The sequence below is a fragment of the Rhopalosiphum padi genome, chromosome 2 (assembly GCF_020882245.1).
Source record: "Rhopalosiphum padi isolate XX-2018 chromosome 2, ASM2088224v1, whole genome shotgun sequence".
Lineage (NCBI taxonomy): Eukaryota > Metazoa > Arthropoda > Insecta > Hemiptera > Aphididae > Rhopalosiphum > Rhopalosiphum padi.
Genome location: NC_083598.1, coordinates 67,145,194 through 67,160,676, shown reverse-complemented (window position 1 = coordinate 67,160,676; position 15,483 = coordinate 67,145,194). Strand labels below are relative to the sequence as shown.

The 15,483-nt window shown below is 37.4% G+C and overlaps 1 protein-coding gene across 2 annotated transcripts in view; it reads left to right on the top strand.

Annotated features, from left to right (window-relative positions):
* The window catches only part of LOC132920127 (GATA-binding factor C), a 57,170-nt gene that overhangs the window by 39,359 nt on the left and 2,328 nt on the right, over positions 1-15,483 (top strand). For both annotated transcript variants that reach the window (XM_060982233.1, XM_060982232.1), the window contains exon 5: positions 9,501-9,635. In XM_060982233.1, coding sequence (XP_060838216.1) covers positions 9,501-9,635 — 135 coding nt within the window. The remainder of the gene's footprint in view (positions 1-9,500; positions 9,636-15,483) is intronic.

The window sequence follows — 15,483 nt, the reverse complement described above, 5'->3', positions numbered from 1 at the left end:
AGCCAGACCCTTCAGTTTAAAAACCATTATTTTTCTTCGGACCACTTAATTCCACACGATTTCTTCCCACTGCCACCGCTCCACGGACGTCTCTAAGACTGACCCTTCCAGCTCTACGTTTTATATATACGACGTCGCGGCTATAACTCCGAAATCCACAATTATTTTCCCCTTGAAAAATATTGTTTACTTTTTAAAACTACCAAAATAATCTTTATAAACATTTTATCCAACTCTGCCCCCACCACTAAGTATATAATAATGTATAAAGTTTACCGTATAAACGATTGATGCATCTTTCGATCACTAAATTTAATTGCATATGACTCAACATATAATATAGCAATATGCACTATATGTTTATAGTAGATTATTGAAAGGGCTATTATGGAAAAATCGGAACCGTCGAGAGTAGGTATATATGTATATAAAAATAATATAATATTCTGGAATGTGTCTTTCTCCCAGCAATGTTATCGCCATCATAAGTAGGTCATTAATCTCACATAGGCACACACAAATATAGCAATGCTCATTGTCGTTGAACAGTGATACCTATATGTCGCATTTTTGTAAAAAAATTAACATCGACAAATTTAGAGTGAAAAAGTGAGAAAGCGGATTCCTAGCCAATTTGTTGGTATATTATAATATTATAGCTGATACGTACGCATTATATAATATATATAGGATATGCGCGCGCGCCTTGTGCACAGACTATACATTATATTCAGTTTCTTCGTTCTATACGTGTGATCGAAAGACAAAGATAGAGAGAGAGAAAGAGAAAGAGTATCTATGTATAGATATATCGTGCTTATATATATATAACTGTATGTGTGTGTATTTGCTACTTTGGTATGCTAATTTAACGACCCGGCCCCGTACCGGTCTCTCCCTTCCCGGCGCCGCCCCCTTCAAATCTCACATTCCCCTTCGCGCGCTGTTGTACCTTATACATACTGCAGAAATCGGCGTGTTTGTATATTTCCACGTGTGTTGTGATTGTGTATGTGTGTTGTAAAATCGCGTATTAAAAACACAACACGACACTATAGATACACGATATTATAGATACCTATAACATATACAACTGCAGCCGTCGCTCGCGATATTTCGTTATGCCGCCGCCATTGACCATATGAGAATATTTATTGTTCAACAATAGAACATAATATAATATATTATAAATTATAATATTATTATCATCGTTCGATAAGCCGTTTGTCTTTTTTCTTCCTATTTTATATTTTTTTTTTTTGTCGTTTTCGTATAGGACCGTCGTCGTCGCGACCGACCAGTCGGTTTCGCATGAAGCCGGCACGAACGATTTCCCCGGCGTTATTATTATCATTATTATTATTATTATTATTATTATTGTACGTAACACGAGAAAATATGCGTAAACACGACATTTTCGTGTTTCGACAATAGCACTGCTGCAATTTGCCAGTGTGCATATTTTATTATAATGTGCATGGTGTATGTATAATATTGTATACGATGATAAATTTCATATTAATCGCGACCATAGAACAACGCGTATTTTCCGTTTGAATACAGGTACGATGAACATGTATGGCCGTAGAAACGTGTTTTGTACGATATTAATATTATGTTTGTCCATTTTATATAATATATAAACGCAGCTAAACAATTTTTTTTTTAAATCTGCGGTGATATTGTCTCATGAATATTCATTACGTGATGTGATTATCGTATTAAGCATTATAGGTAGATACGTCGACATAATTATAATGTAAGTATATTATGTTTTACATCGCGGGCCGGTTATAAAAAAAAAAAAACGTTGGTACAAAAAAATTGATACGCGTTAAAGTTAATATAATATCTTATAAATATAATATTGTATTCAGGCTATTCGGATAGCTGTAATTCAATTAACGGTTTTGAATATTCATTTTCCAGTCAAACCAAAAAAATAAAATTATAAATTAGACGCGAATACATATTTGTGCATTATGGCTGAAACGGCGTGGCAAATGTACCTATATATAATACCAATATTATATGTATAAAATTAATGTACCATCATCGTTTATATAGGTGAAAACCATGTTTACGCGCTCAACCTGCTGCAGTAATCTATAATCACCGTGTAATATAATCATACGTGTGTTAATTTCTCGAAACATTTAAAAAATTCTTAACGCATATTTTGCATTGATTCCCAAGGGGATTCGATGGTATTAGTAATAATAATAACGATAATGTCTTATAAAAATTTTTATTCAGTCGCATTGCTACGTTTATACAATATTATACTACTATAGTATAGCACTATATATAAGGCATCATCCACTTAAATAATTATATGCAATATCTCGGGCGTTATAAAAAGTAATTCACCAAACATACTCATTACTCACCCCTAATTTTTCCTTTAATAATGAATTAATTCAAATTATGATTTCATAATTTTTGAAAGATCAATTTTAAAATACTTTATATAATAATATAATATTTTTTAATACCATTACCATATAATATAAGTAATATCGTTGCGTAATTAATTGTTATTTTATAGTCCCGGTATTCATCTGTTCTTATATTAGAAAATTGCTGTAAACAAATGTATCTTAGAGTTCGCTATGTTGAGGGTGAATGTCAAACTGACATGTGTCATTTTAATAATGTAGAAATAATAATTTGAACTAATTTTTAAATATGATCCTTTAGGCTTTAATACACTAAAAAATTTCAAAAGTCATACTTTCTATAACTCTTTATTGAAAGAAAAAAATGACATGAGAATACTTTGAAAACTTCTTCTTGTATCTTAAAAAGTTTGCTATTGTCGTGTGATTTAATGTGTTATTAATATATACCTCCTACCTATATAACAAGAAATTGTATGATGTGTTGTGTTTGATATTTTCACAATTGGCAAATCCCGTACAACAATTATTATTGTTACCATTCGGTGTATCGATGAGATGTATTATTGCGTGTACTTACCTATACCTGTAGCTATATACACTGAGTTCATGTATATTGTTATTATTACTTTTTTTATTTCTTTCTCGAATAATATATTATAAAAAATATATACATATATTTATATTTATAGACTCCGCTAGAATATAATAATATTATAGGTATAATATACGCGCATACATACCTCTAAATGTGTGCGTGCGGTGGGTGGTGCTGCACAAAGTCCTCTCGGTCACGATCTTACAGTAAATATTAACGGAGGGAATATATACCTCTAATTATAACCTTTAGCCTATTAATTATTCTTACTTTTAATCGTAACACCCAGCTTTATCGAAATCGATTAATAACCCATACGCATGTATAGTTGTTTTTGCCCTCCTCCTGCACTGCAGCTCGTCCTCGTCGTCTTCGTCGTCCTACTCCACCGCCTTAGCCGAATCTCTTACTACACTGCACGGACGATAATAATAATATTTCCCCATATATAATATTATTATTATTACAATGTACCTATACGCGCTAGCATATATTAATTACATCACGTTAACACCCCGTGAATATATATATATGTATATATTATGTGTGGATACGAATTTTACGGTTCACACGAAAACTAGTTCCGTACGTTTCGATCATAATATTATATTTATATAATATACAATATTATACATGCGCACCAAACGGCGCCGCCGCCGGTGTGTTTTCACACAGTATATTATACCGCTGACCTTGGCGATAACATAATATAGTATTGACTTATTGTTGTGTAGTTAAAAAATATTAAATATACGCGTGCTGCAGAGAACCGATATCGAGAGTCTCGAGGGCTAAATAATGTGTGTTTACAATGCATATCGGTTATAATATATCTATCGTGAAAGACGGGTTGTTATGATGATTTTCAGTCCGCGGATGGACTACGGCCGAGATGAGCGGGCGTTGATATAGAATAATAAACACTGACGGGGGTGGGTGGACACATAAGCGTACATTACGTATAGATATGGGTACCCCGCAATTATTACACAATATGTTCGTCTTTTTCACCCGTTTAAAGAGGCGTACGAACGGATTATCTTGCCTTCGTCGTCGTCGTCGTCGTCGTCGTAGTCATCTTAGTTTATCATGTGCCTGTACAACAATAATAATAATAATAATAATATGCCGTCTCGCGAGTCGCGACGTATTATTATTATATATTGTACTCGGGCGCGCGCGACTGCGGCTGTATAGCGACGGTGCGGTCGGAGTTTTGAAAAAATTTTCCCTAATGAATTGTTTGATGTGTGTTTGCACCCCCCGTCACGATCGTCTAATAGCGTAATTGATTGTGCATGACGAAGCGATCTAGGCCGTTTTTCTTACATTACGTGGTTATTATTATCGTTGCGCTGTTGTTGTTATAATATTATTATTATCGTCATCATTATTCGATGTAGCCGTCGCGCGCACGACCGCGAGCACATATTACAGACGGGAGAGAAGAGAGACCTACCCATTAAGTTTTTTGTACTTAATTTTTTTTTCCACCAATTATATATCGTTATCGGTCTCGATATCTCGCGACGTAGCTGGTACGTACACCTCTATATATACTCGCGCACGACCGTTTAGCGCATATTACAATGTATTTAATACGCGTAAAATATATTTTAATATTATATTTATGCGTACAGTATAACACTCGTATACCGTGGTAAAATGTACCTATATATATATAGGTCCGCCGCAATACGCGACGTGCGCTTTTATATTATATTATAATAATATTAATAATATGATATAGTATTTATGCGTATAAGCGCGAGTGGGTTACACGTGCAGCGTGAGTGTGTGCAGCGATTACAATGTCGTTATAGATCGCCCTCGGTTACCGCGGTAACACGGGTATCGGTTTATTCGGTCGTCACGTGGTCGCCGCCTCCTCCGCACGGGCGATTTGATATATTATTATGCGCGGCGCGCGTAGCTGTATTATATAATAGGGTAGATCAGAGTTCATATTTATGACGACGAGAGGGTGCCGGATCGGGTGGATAGGACTTATTAGCAATTTCTCACGCTCAATCGAGTCCTCGGGGTCCGTCGGGGCGATCATTACTCGTGCGGATATATACCTATATATATTCCATATTCACTTGGACGCTAAATCCGACAGAATATTTTTACTTTTCCGCGATGCCCCGATAATATTTTAAATTTGATTATATAAATATATATACATAGAAATTGTCGCGCTTTTCGGTCCCGTCGTGATATACTATAGTCTATAATATAGAATTGTGTGCAGGCAGTATTACATACCTTTCACCGTTGACGATTAACCAAACGCGTAAAAAAACAATAACCTCACAGTTGCGATTAACGACAAAATCTCACGGTAATTAGTGCAGCGCGCGCGACTCGAGTAATTACACCGTATATTATAATATTATACAATATTATAGTCGACGACCAGAGACGTAATGATTTCCGAAGAATATTTCGCTATCCGGCACACGAGATACGCGACTCCGTTTATATAACAATTAATATTAATCTATTCTATATTTCATAATTTCGAGTCACACGCTGCAGAAGGTCTGATCATAATAATATATTATATACTTGACAATGTATGTCGTAGAACGACCCAACTATAATAATATGTACGCGCGTATAACACATAGTAAATATATCGGCGTTATACCGCGGTTACCGGTGGTGGTATCTTACATGTATAATCGTAATGTATTATATTATATTATTATGTCTCCTACAATTTTGTGCAGCACGTATCAAGTCCCGAAAATTGAATATAACGTGTTGTTATTACGAGTATATTATTATTATTAATATTATTCTACCGCCGCCGCTGCGTCTCTGCAGCCACGCACGCACGGTCGTATGTCCATTTATCAAAATACCAGCACACTTATCAAATGATTGGATCGGCGAACACAATATTATTATCGTGTCGGATTATACACGCGCGCCGAGGACCTTATACGATATTATGATATTGACGTGCCGTTTACGGATATCTTGCGCGCGTGGTACATAATAGGAAAGGAGGAAAAATAAAAGAAAAGGAAAAGGAAAAAAAAATAAATATAAAATGACGAGTCACAAATTGGATGGTACAAACGCGACGTGTAATATTATTATTTTTCTCGATGCGGCGGGGTTGTGTTGTGTATATATATATATATATATATAAATATAAGTATGATGCGTATATATCGCGCACACGCCTACGTCTCTCGGGAGCCTCTAATGGACTCGTTGGCCCAAGTCTCGTACCCGAGATAGACAATTTATACATATATTTATAGTCACTGCTGAAACATATATATATATATATATATATATATATATATATATATATACTTTCGGACGACCGTTTTCGGTGCTCACCGTTCAAGACCAATCCGATTATTGGTACGCGCAGCGCGCGCTTGCTTGACGTCCGGTTCACGTACATATTATTATTATAATATTGACAATCGGACAAGTCGTTTCGTGCGCGCGATCGGTTATGTATGCCTACGTACCTACGCTGTCCGTGTATATAATATACTCGAACCACGGTATAAGTAGCCGCCGTCGCATTAGACGTGGGTATATGATATGCGCTGCCGAGTATTATTTTTACGGAGGAGGAAGGAGGTGCCCATAGGATATTGTGTTGTCGAGCGTGCGGCGGCGCCCGTGGAATTCCTGCGCCGGAGAAATCAATCTCGCGACAGCGGAATCAGACCCGAAAACGGATCATAAAATCGTTACACAACACTACGACAGAAACCTTTTGATTATTTGAGATACCCGTAGCTGGTATCATTATTATCATTATCGTTATGCGCTCGTTCACCTCGTGGAAACATGCGTGCGCCTAATCCATAAACACGTTGTATAATATTATTATTATTATTATTATAAGAGTGGCGGACGCGATTTTCGTCAAACAATAGGCTTGTTTAGAATTTTTTTCTGCGCGTTCCAAACGACTAATGTCTTACAATAATATCTGTATATGTGTATATAACTGTGTATAATATACGCTGGCAGAGACCTACTGCAGTTTAGAACAATGGACAAACTTTTATTATATTATTTGAAGGAAAAAAAAACTACGTCACTATACCGCGGTCTATTACATATTAAAATATATATGCGAGATATATTTAGATACTTTGTTCGTCGGGCAATAAAAATATTTTGTAAACTGGACTGCACAATATACAGGGTGAACTAAACATTCGAATGATGACAACGATATATATGGTGTTTCCCCAAACTCCACGGCTACCTATTGAGAGATAGCGACGGCCATCGGAGACTCGTGCTACAGAAGATATAGAGCAAAAATAAACAAATCATCCATATTCTATTGATTGTAAACCGTAAATGTCACCGTAGATTCACGATTCGTGCGCATCACAAAAGAACCATTCTGCGTGTGTCCGTTATATTATATATTTTTATATTATAACGTGCCATTATATTATATTCACCTACCTGACCATGGTCGCATTTGCCTCCGTTTGCCAATATTTTGCACAGGATTTATCATGTTTTCTGTTAAAAACGCTATTGTAAGTACTGTATAGTATGAATAGCAAAACTCGCTATTCAATCCTTTCGACATTTTCCGACGTTCGTTCGATATAGGGTTGTCGAGGGTTGAAAAATAAAACTCCATAATAGGTATATCTTATAAAACGTATCTATATGTAGGTAATATAAAAGGTGATGGCGTCGTTCTGTGATGCGTGCACGCCAAATCGATGCATTTAATGGACGCTTTTATGTATAGGTACCTACCTATTATAATACTCTAATATGTCTCCACTATAAAAATATTTCAATAGCTTAAAACCTTTTAGGTTCAACGAAAAATAATATATATATTTGTATTATGTACAAACTGTGTAGTGGAGTGCGTATATTATAAACGAATTCATTTTTGAATGACATTTGTTGTGAAATTTGACACCTATCGGGTATTTAACGTGATTTTTTTCTCATACCACTTAGCGATTTCACGTTTTAACCGTATGCATATATATACTCGTATATACGTCGAATACATTATACAGGTATAGTGGTATCGATTTACCATATTATATATATGTGTAAGTACCTACTTTGAAGCAGCACAGTATTTTTAATACTTTAATCGTTTTACCTTATAGATGATAGAATTAAATATTTGAATTTTTCATATCGTCATAATATAAATGTTGAATTGTTATACACTTATATAATATTATATTGTATAGTTGTCATTTTTTTTTCTGTCAGACAATCGTTACTCGCGTGGTGAGGTCAAAACACCTGGAAACGCATACAACGACTAATTAAATAAAACGGTAATTACAGGAAAGAGGCGGGGGTTATTGTTCCCGGTTTGTCTCGGGGAAAACGGGTCTAAATGTTATCACCGCGCACGAATTCATTGTACAACACATTTTTTTTTCGACTGTAGACGTTAAAATGCATCCGGCAGCGGCGGCAGTGCGGTAATATATTATACAAAAAATGGAAATTATTAAACATTTAATTTTTTTTTTTTGTTTACAAAAATATTTCAAGACGTTTGTACTAAATTAACTAGGCATGCCTGTCTATACATAGTAATATTTTATAGGTACCTACTGTATACGCCGCACAGCAGTATAATAATATGTAGTATACCCTCAGACCTCTGCCGCAGTAGCCGTTATACATTTCGAACGGACGACAGCTTACAACGCGTACAGAATTGTTTTATGCTAATGCGGTGGAATGTTTTTAATTCGAATACAAACATACCGCGCAAGCCTAATTGATACAATAGTTCGGACGAGAAGAAATCTTTTCGACTTACAACCTTTGTTAATTATCATAACTACCGGGCGGCGCGTGTTTTATAATGTATTATATATGTGTGTGTGTGTGTGTTTGTGTATGTATACGACAATATGTACACGTTAACTAACTGCTCCAAGTAGGTACCTGTGTATATAGGTACTATTGTGCACGTGAAGTATTTATGAAGGGCACGCGTATTACGCGCGCCATAACGTATATATGTACGAACACGACAAACAATAATATAATATTACTATGCCATTATTTTGTGTTGTGTACACACGTTACCGAGTCGTTTGGATCGCACGCTTGTTTAATAATGTGTAACCTATACTAGGGCCTGTGTAGGTATTCAAATCGTTTTCAGCGCGACAAAATCGTCGTCGATAATCGATATTACGAAATTGTTGATCAAGAGAGACGACATTATAATACACAATATTTTTGGCACACGAGTGGTCGTATAACGGCTCTCATTTTTTCGTTATTTCGAAATACCGACGCTCCGTATCTCGCAGTTATACCTACATCAAAATATAAACCGTGTGTTGCCGCCCAAACCTCGATAACGATTTTAACTCGTAGCGTATTATTATTTATTTGTTTTGTGTTCGGTCCGATGTTCGTTAGCACATTAGCATATTATAATAGTATGGTAAATGATGCATAAAAGAGAACTAATCCGATTGTTTTGTTTTGGTTTACAGTCCTTGCAATCGGCTGCCCGTAGAGCCGGGACGAGCTGTGCGAATTGCAAAACGTCCACCACGACGCTGTGGAGAAGAAACCAAAACGGCGAACCCGTTTGCAACGCTTGCGGTCTCTACTACAAACTGCACAACGTAAGTACAGAAAACGTATTTTATTTTTCTGCACCTCGGCACATACAATGAGCACTAGACGTGCCGTGTACGTGTACGTATATAAAGTATATAATAAACTGCGTCGCACATTAAATATTATTATTACATGACCTGCAGCTGCAGCTCCGCCGGAGCGCAGCTTTCTCGAGAAACGAGTGTACAGACGTTTTATCATTATAGGTATTTAACGATAGCCTAGCGCACACGCGTACTCTTATTTTTTTATGTTTCATTGTTTTTTTGGATTTGAATAGATTTTTTTGTCAGTCAAAATGTTGACAACAATTTTTCAGGTCAAATAAAAAACACTGCTGCAAACTGTATTCAAAAATAAATTTAATTCAATACTTTATTTGATGTGCGTGCATAATAGGTATATTATATTGTCAGTATATTATTTTATTTCATATTTTCTTCACACTAAACCTTTGTATATACTTGTGATAGTGGTATTGTAGGTATACTCGCGAATTTTCTACGTCCTTTATTTGCGCTGCACAAAACCTACCCTTTCTGGTACGTATTGTATAGGAGGTATACCTAAATATAAGCCGTCATTATTGTCGTTGTTGTCGTCGCGTCCGTTCGTCCGGCGCCAACCTCGTCGTTTGTAAGCGCACATTATGATGATGATAATGATGATAATAATAATAATAATATCATGCAGCAAACCACGCCGAGAGGGTTTTTGGCGCTATACACCGACGACTTCCGAAACGCATTTAGGTGCGTATAAATATGTATATACACATTACACACCCCCAGGGCCGGTCCCGCTCCCTTTTTCTACTTTGCCAACCGACATTGCAGGCGGCAGCGTGCCACCCGTTTCGGCGTACAGTATACATAATAATATAACCTCGTAAGATATAAATATAACTACGCGTGTACCGCCGACTTATAAACTAAACCGTTTAATGACCCATTTGGTTTTGCGTTTTTTTTCACCCTTTATATATGTATATATATACTGGTCTTAAATCGACCGCGTGCGCATTTAAGACTCGGCTATACGCACATGCGCACGTGTTTCATCATCGCTCCGTGTAAAAATATACCGCGAGTCTACGCGACGATTGTAATCAAACTATGATGAAGAAGCTGAGATGGTGATAGTTATAATAATAATATAATAATATGACGTTTAATACGTGGGCGCGGGGGAGAGCTATTATATTTATACACGCACAATTAGTCGACACGACGCGGTGCATTAAACGCGCGGGGATGCTGTGACCCTCCGCCAGCGGCCACCAAGCTCGAGGATCGCATCGACGGGCTAATTGGAGAAAATATTCACAGAAATCTCGGGCCGCGACCGAAATCGTCGCTTATTATATCGTATATTTTTTTCGAACTCATCACAGTACATCTACCTATCTAGCTATTTTTCTCCGCTTCGATCGCTATCGCCGGTCGAGTCGCGTAACAAACAGTGTCGTTCATTCAATATAATAATATATAATATAAAGTTTTTAAACAGCTCGCCGTGTGGTCCCGTTTACACGACCGCGTACACACGCACACGACAATATAATAATAATAATTGCCTGTATCGCAAACTCGCGCGCGCACTTGTGCGTGTGTATAATAGACGCCATCGCGCGGTGCAAAGACAATGACGGATCAGAGGAGAGACATAAAAAAAATAAAATGATGAGGGGAATAGTATATTGTAAAAGAAAAAGAGAAATATTTACAAACACCGCCGTCGTTGTCTTTGTCGTCACGAGTGCGTGCGAATATATCTTGACATCCTCCGGCCCGCAGCCACGTACACCTTGTATTATAATATACTAACCGCGGCAGTGTTTCCTGCCAAAATCTGTAGAGTATACCCGGTCGGTATATTAATATTATTGTTGTCTTCCACGTATACGATGATATCCCACGGTGACGAGATACCGTCGTGTATATATATAGCTATATAGAATGTCAGATCGGACGTCCGCTGCCGCCAGAGAAAGACGTTTGACGAAAAAAATACAACATGTGCAATGCACGGATATGTTGCATCCACTTGATAAAATTGTCCATTTCATGAAATACATTTCCATGTAAACCGTTTTTCCCACTGAGTGATATCATGTAATATTTTTCATCAAATGGTCATCATATGATTTAAAATGATTCTTATAAAATGTGGCATTAACGCTATGGTCATGTTTAGTTATTTATTTATTGTAAATCACAAATTATTGTTTAATACCCATAAGGTTGGACAGCACATATTTGTGCCCCCCCTCTAATCTTACCATTGATGCCCCGTTGCTACGGCACAACAAGAAATTACTTGTTCCGGTTTTTCAAACCCCTTTTCCATAATATAGGTACAATCCACAAAAAATGAACAACTATAATATGTTGTAACCACAGAATTGTACAATGTATTGAATATAAAAACAGTGTACATCAGAATAGGCACCTATAGGGCTATAGATCATTTTTATTATAGGTGCGTGTACCTAACAACGGCTACAACAATACAATATTATAAAATCCTGGTCGTAAAGCAGATTAGACATATCAGATATTGATTGTCGTAAAGTAGTAAGTAAAAATAAAATGACTGTGATCGTATATTATGTTTTTGTTGTACCAAATCTTATAAAATGTTAATACAATTCATATATTTAATATAATATAATTATAATATAATATTGATCATAATAATATAATAATACAATAACACAAATATTGTGGTATATTATGGTTTATGTATTATATTACAACCGGTGACAGTATAATATTATATTTTGTTTCACCAAGTGGATGGCCATTTGATGAAAAAAATTTCACAATATGAAATTTTTAATTATTTCACTAAGTGGAAAAAAATGTTTCCATTTCATGAACTATCCAGTATCCAGGATAACTTTTCATGAAATGGACAATTTTATCGAGTGGATGCGATATAAAGAGTGCTACTCACAGACGGCCGCGGCAGCGGTATACCCGAGTATACTCGGAAAACGAACGAAACGGAAATATAATAAACGATGCAGGCTCGTTACACAATATATTGAAACCGTGACCGATTATATTATTGTATGAATATAAATACTAAATAGCGTTTGATAGAGTGTATGTGTGTGTGTGTGTGTGTGTGTGTGTGTGTGTGTGTGTGTGTGTGTGTGTGTGTGTGTGTAAGTGAGTGCGCGCCCTGATGCGGTTTTGACGTGGTTCCTATATACACTGCACCGGGACCGCCCGTCGACATGTTTTTATTATATTATATTATACACGATGCTCGATTATCTTGTTACGACGGCCGAAACGCCGTTGTTTGTCATCGTCCGATAAAATGTCGTCCCTCGTCGACGACGACGACGTTGATTATTAAATTATTATTCCGATAAAACATTATTCACGGTCAGTTTGTGATTTTTTTCGTCTCTGTGTGCACGTATGTAACACGTCGTGCGAGGGGTGGTCTCGAATATATTAATTTAATATCGTCGTCTACAGGCGTTTTAATGTTAAAACAATGTTAAATAAACCGTCTCGTCGTCACGGGTCGCCGCAGCTACGATATTCGGAGTCGAATTCCTCGGATTTATATATTATATAATATTACACACGGGTCAGTACTGTGCAGCCTACCTGTATATAATATACGATATCATCGATACTCATTATTCCACGTCACGGGCTCGTTGTTGTTTATTGGGTACATATTCTGTGGATGACTCGTCTGTCCAGCCGCCGACGTCTTAGCGCCGCTTCGGACTTGACGTGTGCGATAATCATAAAAAGCTTTGCGCTGGTATCGCGTTATGTAAATAAAAATATTAATCAATCAATCAATTATTGCAGTATTTATTAAATACCAACAATCATGTATTCTCGAGTAACGAGTAGTGAATATTATCGAAAGACCCGCACAAAATACGTCGGTGGGTACCTAACGTGTGCCAAAAACTCGAAAAGGACACGTCATGACCACCTCGTTCCGATTCGATTTCGTTTCACTGAGGATATCATCGTCGTGTGCCTACTTACGTCATTTTTGTTGTATCGTTTCTTATAATGTCCTCGAGTATTATTATAAAAGATAATAATATATTATATTACCTATATATCTACTCGTATCGTAGTGCAGACCTCGGCGAGAAAATCAATTCCGTCAATCGACGACGGCCAGCGAGAGATCGTTGTAATAATATAATAATAATAATAATATCCAGCTATACATTATAACAATAACGTACCATACCGCCGCTGTAGAGGATAGGCGCGCACAACAATAATATTATATACAAACCGCACCCGAGACAATGGGTCGCGATGGCGCTCCGCGGGTGCCCCTACGCCGGTCGTCGGTGCGCAAACCGCTAATGACTAATTATTATACAACGTAAACGAAAAGTCAAATTATGTAGTGCACCCAAATCCCCTACCGCGGGTCAACACCTTGTGCGCGTCGGCCGGGTCGCGTATATAGTTATTTTTCTCTCCTCTCTCGCGCGCGGTCCACAATATCGTACCTCGTCGAAAATAATAATAATATAATGATAATAATATCATATTATATTATTATCGTTATCCGCTCTACGCGTACGCAGCGGAGAGAAGAGGTGTATGACCGCCGTTTTCGTCGACCCCGACAGCTTTCCATTGTGCCCGGCGGGCCGCGGGAGAAAGAAAAGAGAAACATTATATAGAACCGTTTCCGTCGACGACAATCGTTTACGCAATCGCGTATCGTCATCGTCACCGCCGCGCCCATGTACAATAGTGCACCGAAAGGTAAAGCCACGGGGGTATACATCTATTCGTAGTAGTGCGTTTACTTTTGCCGATTTTCGCGGGGGCGTAGATCGTTTTCAGAAACCGTTTTCCGCCAAACCATCTCCCGGCGCCGACATTGCGATTTGCGGTGTATATCACAGCTAGGATTTCGCGGTCTACGTGAGAGACAACCTCTAACCTCAACCCCAACCCCATCCCTCTTATCGAAATCCGTGTCGTGTGTACGCACACATTACCGTGATGTTTTACAAACACTTATTCGGTACGTTGTAGGTATAATGTACATATATATATATATATATATATATATATATATACGTATACATGCATGTCGCCAAATTGCGGAAGTCCCTCTCTACACACACGCGTATAATATGTGCATCGTGTGTCGAGGGTCGTTTTCCGAGAGGGTGCCTCCGAGAAAATATTATATACATTTTAACATTACACTCGCGATCTCGGCGGATTATATGGTACAACGTTTTTAAGTGCGTATCAATGGGAATGGGCGTATACCGGCTCGGCTGGCGGCAGCTGATCCAGCGACGATGTACACTGCTGCCGCAACAATAAAAAACCTATTATCGGCGGCTACGAAACAGTATACGCGTGCACAAAAGACCGATATAATATGTGTATACACCACCGGGGCCCAAGCAGCAGCAACAACAATAATAATAATAATATATTATATAAATAATAATAATATGAAGATTGATACTCTGTAAACCTAAACATATTATAGGTACGGTTTCTTTTTTTTTACATATAAACGCAGGTATTGTGTCGTCGACGGTATTTCGTTTGACACGATAATGCGACCGTCCTGCTCTTTATTCCGGAGTTTCTTCCGCAAATCGATTACCATTGTGCAGGGGCCGCGCAAAGCGTTCGGCGGCGCGTACCGAATCCGTTATTATATTGGATTTGGCGAATTAGCCGCACTCGCAGGGACTCAACAGATATCACGTGTGACGCGCGACGTTGTATATAATAATCATATTATTATATTACAATAACCTTTACGTTCTGATGCGTATATTATAGACCGGCGACGAGCGGATTAAAGCGCACT